The sequence below is a fragment of the Battus philenor genome, unplaced genomic scaffold (genome assembly GCF_028537555.1).
Source record: "Battus philenor isolate CCGP_79_NKW_IND1 unplaced genomic scaffold, ilBatPhil1.0.hap1 SCAF_27, whole genome shotgun sequence".
Taxonomy (NCBI): domain Eukaryota; kingdom Metazoa; phylum Arthropoda; class Insecta; order Lepidoptera; family Papilionidae; genus Battus; species Battus philenor.
In genome coordinates this window covers 10,680,714-10,693,383 of record NW_027181690.1, presented here as the reverse complement: position 1 = coordinate 10,693,383, position 12,670 = coordinate 10,680,714, and the positions used below count along the sequence as shown (strand labels likewise).

The 12,670-nt window shown below is 37.1% G+C and overlaps 1 protein-coding gene across 1 annotated transcript in view; it reads left to right on the top strand.

The window, feature by feature from the left end:
* Positions 1-8,564, top strand: part of LOC137925769 (facilitated trehalose transporter Tret1-2 homolog) — a 52,942-nt gene extending 44,378 nt beyond the window's left edge. The window contains exons 3-11 of the mRNA XM_068769237.1: positions 641-837; positions 1,652-1,815; positions 2,407-2,557; positions 3,319-3,547; positions 4,828-4,999; positions 5,431-5,545; positions 6,181-6,352; positions 6,398-6,591; positions 8,301-8,564. Of these exons, the coding sequence (XP_068625338.1) occupies positions 641-837; positions 1,652-1,815; positions 2,407-2,557; positions 3,319-3,547; positions 4,828-4,999; positions 5,431-5,545; positions 6,181-6,352; positions 6,398-6,591; positions 8,301-8,564 (1,658 nt within the window). The remainder of the gene's footprint in view (positions 1-640; positions 838-1,651; positions 1,816-2,406; positions 2,558-3,318; positions 3,548-4,827; positions 5,000-5,430; positions 5,546-6,180; positions 6,353-6,397; positions 6,592-8,300) is intronic.
* The last annotated feature ends 4,106 nt before the right edge of the window (positions 8,565-12,670 follow it).

The window sequence follows — 12,670 nt, the reverse complement described above, 5'->3', positions numbered from 1 at the left end:
TATAAATAGGTGTACTCTCCATGTCGTACTACGTATATATATATATTTATATATATATATATATATATATATATATATATATACATATACATATATATATATATACGTAAGGATTATAGCAACGTGTGACGCAGAACATATGACTCGGTTTTAAATTGTGTGTGCAATTCGACGGAAGACCTTTGAACAAGAAACTCTGTGGGGTTTGCAACATGTGGGCCGGTGTGGGATATTCTTTTATTTTGGAAAAAATCTTAAACAAAACATAAACTAAATAACAATTTTTTTGTTTAATTCCATGCAGACGAAGTCACGGGAACCGCTTGTCTCCTATATAGTCATTAATACAATTATATATCTTATTGATTAATCGTGTTTTAACATATGTATATGTAAAAATTGCACTATCAAAGAATATATTACTAAATCAATCTTTTAACATACATTTTGGTCTATCGAAACGCGTGGAACTTGGTTTGTTGACTCATTTTCAGGGTTGATATTATAATTTATACATTATATATCATCAAATTCTTCTCAAAAAGAGCAACCTGTTGAGTTTATGGTTGATTCTTCTCAGAAGATCAGCACTCCAGTTTGTGTTTATATTATTAAAGATATATAAAATTTGAAATTTCAGACAACCTTTCCTGTTTTACTCATGGGTGTAGCACCGGTTGGGTGTCCGGGGTCCTCGGCAGCGAAGCCTTAACTGGAGGGGCGTGGCTTGCAGCACTGCCTTGCCTCGTTGCACTCCCTGCGGCGCCCTTCTTCGCCGTTCTAGCTGACTCTAGAGGAAGGAAAGCAGGCGCCTTCTGTGTCTCCATGAGTTTTATTGTGAGCAATGTACTTGTTAATCACTTTTTTTATTAACTATCTACTTATCACCACCGTATGAGCGAAAAGATGTCCAACTCCAAGACATAATAATAAAGTAATTTTAAATAATCTTCTTCTTCTTTTTTCCCTTTTCCCTTTATTTGGGGTCGGGTCTCCTTACCAATTTGCGCCAGGCCACTCTATCCTGGGTTGTCTCTGCATCAAGTTGAAGGGTTTCCAGTTCCTTTCTGATATTAGACCACCACGTAGCTTTTGGACGCCCTCTCCCCCTTGGGAATTCTGAGAGGCTTAAGGCAGTTTTTACCACGTGGTCATCTGGTTTTCGTTGAATGTGGCCATAAATTTTAAAGTAATTTTAAATAATAGTTTTGATAATTTTGTACTAAGTTTGTATGGACCCCCTCAGGGTAAAAGCCTTTTCCAAAGCTTTCCATTTTTCTCTAACTTTGGCAACTTGAAGCCACCCGTGACCTTCCGTATCCACTATCTCGTCAGGCCATCTAGCATTAGGTCTGCCTCTCGCTCTGGTACTCCAAGACATAGCCCACTCTGTTGCTCTTTGGGTGGTATTTTATAATAATATTAATTCGTAATAGTTATAAAAGCATAAACCAAAGAAACATAAAAAGAAGAAATAGAAATATTGAAAGTAGATATATGTAAAGAAAAGCAAAAATATATGTCAAATTAATCTTATACGCGCTTGTTAGTGCTGTCATTTCAATTAAATTTACTTGAGATACCCCCCCTACCTTTAAGTCGATAAAGACCAGGTGTGAAATTATAAGTTCAAGGTGATATTACTTACCAGATAAGCTGGTCTTTGGCCGCATGGTGTGGACCTCGTGGTGTGTGGACGGCGAGGGTGGCTGCCGGTGCAGGCGGCGCCGGGGCTTTAGCTCTAGCGCCGCTCTATTGCGCTGAAATAGCTCCCAGGACCAGAGGACTTGCCGCCATGCCCGCCCTGGCCTGCAGGTAATACTAGTAAGCATAAAACTTATTGCAGGCTAGCCTGCAGATATGCATAGTAAACTTAAAATGCTTTAGCTGGCTGACCTATTGATAAGTCCAGTAAAATCTAGACGTGATGCTAGACTGGCAAGTTGGTCAATGACTGCCTACAGGGAACGTAAATAAAAATCAAGTAATCTGTTTTAAATATCTCGTGTGAGTCTTGTCAATTACGTTCTTCCCCATCTGCTCACAAATAATCATTGTTCAGCACTTCCACGGACATAATAAAAGTGTTGTTAACTATGTATAGTTAGAAAAAGATGCACGGATTCACGACATCCATATACGGTTGGAATTCCTTCCACCCGCAATGTTTTGCTAATACCTTTATAGTGTGAATAGCCAAGGTATGGAACAACTTAATTGCATCATTCTTTCCAGCCAACTTTAACTTAGGAGTCATCAAGGCAAGAGTGGATGGTGTGAGGTAATTTCTTCTAAGCAAGCATGTAGCATCATGCACCTCGTCATATCTTAATAACAGGCGAGTCAGGTTTAATGCGTTGCCTATAAACGATTAAAAAAATCTAATTGATCAATGTTTTTGTCCAGTTGTGGGATCCTCTTCGCTTACTGCGCTGGTGGACTTCTTTCTCCACACGCGCTATCGCTGTCCATGGCGGTGGCTCCTGTAGTCCTGTTACTGTCTCTTCTCTGGCTGCCAGAGACTCCACTGTTCCTCATCAATGTCGGCAAGATTCAGGTAAGAGTCAGTGTTTTAATCTCTACTTTTATCATTAGATTGAGATCGCTCAAACTCTACTTCTTCTTTTTAACCTATAGATGATTACTGCAAGGTGTATGATACCTTCAAAGATCACTACAATCACCAGTCTTGCAATGCCTGCTTCCAGCGACCTAATGTCAAATACGTATAATACTGTAATCAAAAATTAAAGTGAATTTATTAATAAAATGTAAATTATTTATTTATTCCTCCGAATCAATTTCATCCCCGTCAGATAAAACGCAATTTTGCCAGCGCTTTTTCAGGTCCTCAAAACAGTCGAAATTGTCTTTTTCTGATATAGCCTTCAAGATCTTCGATTAGGTTTTTATATCCTCAGTCGTGTGAAGACGGCGTCCCATTGGCTTTTTGTGTTTGCTGAATTGCCAGAAGTAGCACGGAACTAAATCAGGCGAATTCGGTGGGTATGGGTCGAGTTTTTGGCAAAAAAATTCGCAAAGAGCCAGTGCAGTTTGACATCTATCAATCAAGGCTTAACACGTTTGAGACATAAAACATCCTTCAAGATGGTTTGGTCTGGTCCAAATTGTATCCCAGCTTTTGACAAATGTTATAGACAGTCCTACCAGCCTAGGAAAATGTGCGCATGAGTTTTAAATGACAATGTTACCTTATTTTATGGTCACAGTGGTACATGTCCAACATACTATAAGAAATCAAATTAGTTAAACCTCTTTTCATATTTCTCCTACATCACCTTTTATTTCTTCTCTCAGGAAGCAGCAAGAGTTATGTGCTGGTTCGACGGCTCGGACTTCAGGGAGGATCTGACTGATGTCATAGAACAACAGGAGGTCAGGATTCGAACGTCGGACTGCGCTGGTGGTAGGCGGCAGCACATGCGGCGCCAGGACTCGGATACATTCCAGCCCATGTTAAAGAGGACTAGTGGATTGGACTCCAACTCAGATAGGAAGGAACAGATGTCGCCTTGCAAAGAGCTTTGTATGCATCTCTTATAATTCTAGACCTAGAGACTCTTAGAGAAATGTTAAGTATAGAAAATATTACGAGAAATAATTTTTAAGGATATTGTGCTATAGTGTGTTCACAAAAAAATAATCGATCTTTACAGGAAATGTGACGAAATATGCCAAGTCTTGATTTTATTAGTAACTTCACTGTCGTTGTGTTGAAGACAGGAGTCAGACAGAAACCAACTTTCAAATTTTCATTTATGTCGTTTATTAATAATGCAAATGTTATTATTTAATTACCACCGCATATATAAGGTAATTAAGATTTAAAAAATAAGACATCAATATCACGCACCAGCGCGAGATCGGCACTTCGAAAGGGAATTTTCTCTATCAATGCCGATGAAGCTGTATTTACAATTTACACGACCCTTACACAACGGCAGCGACCACATCACTGATGGCTTTCGAATTTAAATTTAAAATTTTCCCAATAATGATTTATCATAAAAATATAATGACTATAGTGGCCAGCAATACAAAACGTGAACGCTACTATAGTATATATTTAATTTTATCGTATGTTGAATTCTAAATTCAAATATTAAATTTGAATTTGGAATTCTTCTCCTAACAACACAACTAATCACTTAAAACGATTCTAAATTAGTAATAAAATGAATTAATACAAATGTATTTAATGGATAATTCTGCTAGGCTTATTGTTTCAGCACTGCCAGGCCATATGCCTCCCCCAAAGATATCTATAGGTGGATATGCTATAATCGCCATGCTTTGCAGATAAGTAAGGGATCTCAATGTGATATTATGGTACGCAGAGGGCGCTACTGTCTATCCTTTGTAAACTTGTTTTTAATAGTGACAATCCTATATCTAACTATTTAGGATTATGTAATAGGACTATTTAATGGAATCAGGCGTTACCTCGCGGAAGTCCATCCTAAGTAAGAAAAGGAACACAGAGACTCTGTGTTTGGCACTAATCGGTGTAACATAACTCCTGAAGATGCCCCGTGGTGGTGGTGGTTGTGTGATTCGCATTGTTTGCCGCATGCACGTTTATCAGCGGGCTGGCGGGCGGTGCACTTTGTTGCACGACTACCACTGCATGTGCGGAAGTGCTAAATATTGGTCTTTTTCTTACTTGTAATAGGACTATACAATAGCTACGATTGCAAGTATCAGTTCAATACCGCTGGGAGTATCTGCAAGGCACAGTTCAATTTAATAAGAATATTCTCTGACAGTTTCTTTCTCTCCCCTCCACATTTGTCTCGTTTAATTCAGTCTTCCGCCGTCGGTCGCGGCGAGCGCTCGCGTCGTGCTGCGTGGTGGTGGCGGCAGCGGCCACCAGCGGCGCGGGTGCCGTGAACAGCTTCGCAGCAGCCGTACTCCGTCATTCAGCTCATCGTGTGCCAACCCTGAACCTCACAGCTTACAACTTCACCATCTACAATGGGTGAGGAACTTGTAATACAAAGGACTGAGTCCGCCTCACGCTCCCGCGTACGTGTTACGTATAAAAATCGTTTACATGATATCAAAAATTCCGCAATTTAACAGTGAAAAAAGAAAAGTTCCTTTCTCTATATTTTGGATGATCTGTTTAAAATCCGACATAAAAACAGAAATTGTGAATTGAGTGCAAAACGCGAAGAAAAAGAAAATGATAAAATTTAAGTAAACATTCAAGTAGGTAAATAAATGTGTTACGTATACGGAACTAAAGGAATGAAGATAAGAGTAGCAAAAGTCTATTTTTAATCTGGACAATTTTGACAAATAAAATGGACGCCATTTTTGAAATAGAGTATCGAAACCGGCGTATAAGTAGTTAGTAAGTAATGAATTGAAATTTAAAAACAAAACCAGTTTAAATCCATCTTGCAGAAGCCTGCCACGTGCTTTACTGGGCGCGTGGGACGCTGGGTCGGTACTTTGCGGCATCGCTTTGGTGGTGGGAGCTGGTGTTGCCACCCTCACGGTGGACAAGCTGGGCAGGAAGGTACGTATTTACAGTCTCAGGCCTTATTCCTGTAAGAGGCTTTAATTTATTATTATCATTGGATTAAATACTAACTAAAAGTGATTTATACAACAATTAACTAATTTTATAAGTTACCTTACGTAAGAGAGAGAGAGAGAGAGTGAGACTTATACCTATTTGGGTCTGCGCTGTGGAGAGAGATCGCTCTCCGCTCATTTTGACGAATCCCTCGCGTGGGAGTGTGGCTTCCCGTATGCCCATAATCTCCCTAGAGTAAGGCTGCCTACTCAGAGAGTGCTATTAAGCACTCTTCTTGGACTCTCTCTCTATTAAATTAACTTATAGTCTTTTTTTTCAGACTTCTATAGTCTAAAAGTAATTTATACAACAATTAACTAATTTTATGAGGTACCATATCTAAGAGAGTGAGAGTGAGACTTATGTCTAATTGGGTCTGCGCTGTTGGCAGAGATCGCTGTCTGGTCATTTCGAAGAATCTCTCGAGGCCCAAAGCGTGGGAGTGGGGCTTCGCGTATGTTCATAATCTCCCTAGAGTAAGGACGCTTACTCAGGGAGTGCTTTTACGCACCCTTCTCGGACTATCTTTCTCTCTCTAATAAATTTAGTCTATACTTATAATCTTTTTCTTTCAGACTTTACTTCTGTGGTCGTGCTCTGGAATAGCCTGTTGCCTGGCAATATTAGGCGTTTATTGTGACCCACACATACACACACACCGATCGTTGTACAAGAAAATAAATATCAAAGAGAAGAACATAAGAGAGGGAATGGGAGAGCAGAACATAACAAGAGATGAGAGCTTCCGTGATTTATACAATGACAGCGTTGGTAACGTGAGTGAAACTTTAGGTGATCCTGTTGGTTCGTTAAGAGTCAGTTTGGAGGAGGGTGTGACGTCGAACTGGACGGAGCAGTATGAGAGTGAGCAGGAGAATGCAGATATTTGGGCGCCAATAGTTCTTCTCTCTATCGTTCTATTTTTATACAACATTGGACTTGGATCTGTACCGTATGTGCTGGTATCGGAACTCTTCTCTGTAAATGTAAGTTTATATTTGTCTTTCTCAATCTTACTTCTTATTGGTGGAGAGGCTTTCGATGTTAGTTCGCGGGACTTTGTGGATTATTTAGGATTGCCACTGCTCACAAACAAGGTTACATAAGATGGGCAGCAGCGTCTGCGTACCATAATACCACAAAGCCTCGAATTCGAGTGCCGGTCTGGCGTAAAAATCAGGGAGGAAACCATAGCCTCCCTGATATGTGACGAAAAAACTAAAAAAGAGTTCATTCACCTCTGTAAAAAAATTGTAGGAAAAGCAATGGATAAAAATAAAGACTAAAAAAGTAAAAAATTGTAAACAAATAACACACAGATAAAATAAAAGCAAAATAAAGTAATGTGATATAGAATAAAAATAGAATGTAAGTAAAAAATGTGATATAGAATATAAGAAAATGTAAAAGTAATGAGGAATGAATGAAAGGCGATACAGAGAGAAAGAGAAAGATAGTGGAATTGTGGAAAGAAAGAAATGAACGACAGATAATATGTGAAAAGTATGTGAAAAAATAAAATAAATGTTAACAAGAAGTCCCTGTTACACACCAGATAGAAGCTACGAGAGGCTCCCAATAACGGGAGCCATTAAAGTAAAAAAAAATACTACAATGCGATCGCCAACCTATCTACCAAGCGTAGCGATTATGATATATCTCCCATAGATATATTAGGACGACGTATCCTCACGGAATTACTCCCCTGACCATAAAAATATTTTTATATGAAACAGAGGTATTTAACTAATCTGGTATCCAATCCAGTGGATAGACAAGTTGTAGAGGCAGTAGGCAGGTCACAATGCGCAGAACAGTTCAACTGGGACCTCTAGCTTTTGAAATCAAGTAAGATGAACACATGAGATTGTGAAGGTTTATTCAAATAAATACCATATACCACACCACTTATATAAGCAAATACCACCACATAGTCAACGAAACAACATAATTTTTATGTGGTGTAGATATATAAATGCCAATACTCTCTGCTGAAAGATTTAATGAAATCTTTTAAGTTAGCTGTTACTGGTAACTGGACACCAGTATATGATTCTTTGTATTAATGTCACGACGCTTTTACTTCGTCGCCAATAGATGGCGCTAGTAGTCTATTGCATTGCGCTAAACATTGACGCCTGTATCACATAAGTGCACCGCTCGGTAGAGTCGTCAATTGGGGAATCCAGGAAAACCCACTGGACAGAATAATCAACCTTCATCCTTCAGCCGTAAAACGTTCTCTGCTAGACATAAGCTTTCTCCATAGTTTTCTCACAGGACAGATTGGAAGTGGCCTATATTCAGTGTCTTTCGAAGACCTTAACAAGGTCATCTGTTTTAGGGGTGTCCTGTCCTGATCACCATCATCTAATGCAAGGCTACTCCCTAAAATTACCACGATGTGATGATGATGTCTTGCGCTGTTCTCATCCAGCGACTTCGCGCGACTTTAATCATGTCGTCTGTTCATCTGCCGGGAGTCTATCTAAACAGCGTCTCCTGACACGTGGTCTTCAACCAAGACTTCTTTGATCATAATGGCTGTTCCACGAGCAATATGCCCTACCTATTGCCACTTCAAAAGAAAATTATTTGAGCTACGTTGTCTTCTATTATACAGGAGGAATATTTGGTCTAGATACCAGACGTGCTTAAATGGTGAATATTTTATATCAATCATATTCATCACCAGGTTCGCAGCCTCGCGTCCAGTTTCCTCATCAGCTGCACATGGCTCAGCAACTTCTTGTTACTACGATACTTCGGACCTCTAGCCACCAGCTTAGGGCTCCACGCTGTATACTACATGTGCTCAGGTAGCACTCTTCTCGGAGCTGCAGGACTATATGTATTATTACCAGAAACAAAAGGTAAGTCACAAGGGCAGATTGACGAAGAACTGAACCGTCCACTTCTACTGAACTGGAGAAAGAGAAAGCAGAGAAACCTACGATGACAGGAGTTGAATGATGTATTCTCATCAGATGTGGTAAAGTTTTAGGGACATCCTAATTATATTTGGATATACACTAAAGGAGTAATATATCCAGAAACGAATATATCGTTACATCTTGTTACAACGTACAATTAAAAAGGTACAAATAAAATTAAAATATGTATATATCATTACAACCTAAAAAATATTTTCACACGAAAAGAAATTGTAATTATTTTGATCGAAAAAAAAATATATTAAAATATTTAAAATCATAGACATAGTAAAAATGGCAACATTTTAATTCACGTGACATCTGTCAAATTATGCCGCCATGTTTGCGCGGTGAATATCAAGTATGGCGTCATGTATTTACATAATAATTTAGAATAGATTAGTAAAGAACTATTTTAATATGAAATGTGTGTATTTAATTATGAAAATTCGTGCTAAATTTATACAAAATATATATAATTTTATTCAAGTATTCATATGATACTCGAATTTAATATTTAGATATATTAGGTTAGGCAAGCGATGTAGAATATTGAACCAATTTTATGAGTTCTTATATAGATACCTTTAATTAAACAAATTATATGTTCATATAATATAATTGTAATCTTAGGCTATGTTATCGAATATTTGGATGCATATATAAATAAATATATTTAAATTTAATACACATTAAATTGTGCATAAAAATAGCAAAGTCATCGACATAATTCGAGAAGTTGCTTGTCTGAATGGTTCTCGATGCCCAACTTTGGTCATCATGGCTACATTGGGGAACACCTATGCCACGCAGTTGGCATCTATCGACTGAAAGAAAAAGAAAAATGTACATTTGACAAACATAGTACGGATATAAATAGTTCACAATCGCAGTAAAAACTGTAATAGATAGTTTACAATATGCTTAACATATAATTTACTCAAAAGAAAATATATATTTACATATCTATTAATTGTTTTCATACAATATAACGTATAATCAAATATCAAATAGGCAGGTGTCTAAAAGTAGAAAAAAGTTATATATCACTATATGTTTAAAATATAATACGCGGTGTGGGTAATTCCCCCACTAGGTGGACAGAAGATGTAGTGAAAGTCGCTGGGAGCGCAAGACAAATCATCGTGATTTATGGAGAAGACATGCCTTACAGTGGGCATGTATTAACTTATGTGATAATGAAGTATTTCTTATAAACACATATTAAAATATGTATATATACAGATCATTAAAAGTAAGTGGTCTATGTGTGCGTTATAAGAAGAGAAGAAACGAGAATCAGGTTGGACTCTTCTGTAATGGCATCCTAAGTTTTTAACATTCAAAGCGCGCTTCTATCTAATTATATATGTAAAGAAACTAAGTTCTTTTTTCTATTTTGTATTATATGGCGCTGTTAATAATGTTTTATGACGGCGTCCATTGCGGTTGCCGGTCGGTAAAGCAGTTTGTATTTATGCAGATCACTTCTAAAAGGAATCTAAAATAAAAATAATAACTTTTAATGTCTCATTTCCTTGTTTTCAGAACAACGCATTTTTGTATTGAAGATAAATTGTCTTATATATCTATATATATAAGAGGAGTTATGTCGATTCTTCCAATAGTTCTCGAACCTTCTTTTAAAACATTCTATATTATTCTAGATATATCCAGCTGTGGTCGTCCCATGTTTAAAATGGTAACAGTTTCAATAATTTACTGTGACTAATATACAACTCTACAAATAACCATGCAAAAATTTATATTTATACAATAGTGCTTTCCATATTAAGCCAACTTCTTCAATTTTAGACAAATATGGATTACATAAACGCTTGCAGTGATAGCTCAGCGGTAGAGACTGAGATTTACGATCGTAGGTCGCCGGTTCTATTCCTGGGACACACTCTTATATATTTACACAATGCATTCATTATATATTGCCATTGCTCACAATCAAGTTTCCAAAAGATTGGCAGTAGCCTTTGCGTACTATAATACCACACTGTGATCGCTAACCTGCTTGCCAAGTGTGGCGATTATGGTATATCCCCCCTTACATATTTATAGGGGAGGTCAATGCCTTCCAGTGGGTATCTATGGACTGGAACGACGACATAGACCAGTGATTCCCAAAGTGGTCTTTATCGATCCCTAGGGGTCTATGACAACCTGCAAGGGGTCTACGTCAGCGAAAAAAAATTTGGGGGTCCATGAAATGAAAATGGGGGCCCACGATAGTGGATCTCAACACATACACTGATAGTACCATACATCATACTATAATATCAAAACATTTACATTATTTATAAAAGGTACAGTAAATTTTAGTTTTGTACTCGTGTTGTTGTTTGTCATGACAGTTAGAAATTTACAGGAAATCAATATCAGGTAAGTAGGGGGTCTACCCAACACGGAAAAACATGGCAAGGGGTCTACGACACAAAAAAGTTTGAGGAACTCTGACATAGACCTATATTGTACTACCGTACAAAGTTATCTACAAAATAGTTTTCAATTTTATTAAAAGGTGTAATAAATTTATTGTAATTTTTAAATATACATCCAAATATTCGTTATCTGTTTAGTCTAATGTTATTTATATGAAATAATATACAATAGTATATAGAGACAACTTGTCAATTGTAAATCACAGTGCAAAGGATTATATGTTATATGTAAATTGTATATTTATATAGTCTATTGTATATTTGTGTCCGTATATATATGGTAGCATAATAATTATTAATTGATATCTCAAAATAAAATTTATATTTGGCGATACTCATATATTTATATACATATATATGTGCGTGTGTGTCGTGGTACAATATATCCGCGCAGTGTCAGTTTTATTTGAGTTTAGAGGAAAACTACTAGCGCCATCTGTCGGCTCCAGTTGAAAATTACAGTTTAACCACAATTAAACGTATTTATTTTATCTATATTTGTGTTTGAGTAGTGGTATTTCAGCGGTGGAGCACTAAAACTTGCGATCGTAAGTCGTAAAAAGTTTCATAACTCAAACTATGAATAGAAATTACAATATATATGTTAATGTTCACGTTTATTAATAAGTTTTAAAAGGTATATATATTGTTTAAAACAACTGTCTTTTAATTTACAAGGTGTTAATTCATCGCGACACTACCATTGCTCATGTATTAATAACATAGTAGAATTAAAAAGATCCATACAAAGATACTGTGTCTAAATAAGAGTTTACCTTTTTTATAATAAAACGGTACGGGGTGGAATTTAACAAAAAAATAATTACTACATTTATTTCGGTTTTTGTTTAAATATTTTTCTAATACTAATAAGCATAAGCAAAAAATAGTTTATTTTAATATTACAAACAGATATTCTTATTATATTTATTTGTATAGATAATGAAAATAACGATTTTATCACGTAAATAGGTTCGCTAGTAGTGGTTCCAAATATGAACATATAATAAGAACTAGTATGTGAGATTCTTTCTAGGTCTCCGGTCTCCAGTAGGTCTTGGAGATAATAACAACTCGAAGTCCGAAGTAAAATTGTGTATATTCATCAAGCTTAGCCCATATTTATACCGATTAAAAACTATGTTCGACCAATAAAAACCGCTAGCCAATCACAAGCCGAAAAATGTTGTAGAGCGCCCTCTTTCGGCCGATATAAAGAATTATATTTCTGTGGGATTCCCCTTTTCTATACGCCGCTGACGATGACGTAATGTAACTCCTATATCAAATAGATTTAGGCGGTACGTTGCGGAAGTCCATCTTAAGTAAGAAAGGGACTGATATATAGCTACTTCCGCTATGCAGCAGTAGTCATGCAATGAATTGCACCGCCCGCTAATATAGTCGCATGCGGCAAACATTGCAAATTACACAACTACCACCGTTAATTCACTCAACACGTGTTTCACCCTTCCACGGGGCATCCTCAGGAGTAATGTTACAGGCATTAATCAGCGGGCTGGCGGGCGGTGCACTTTCTTGCATGACTACCACTGCATGTGCGGAAGTGGCTAAATATTGGTCCTTTTCTTACTTAATATTATACCGACCAGTACCAAACACCGAGTCGAGTTGAGTCATTTATCAGCGGGCGGTGCACTTTATTGCACGACTACTGC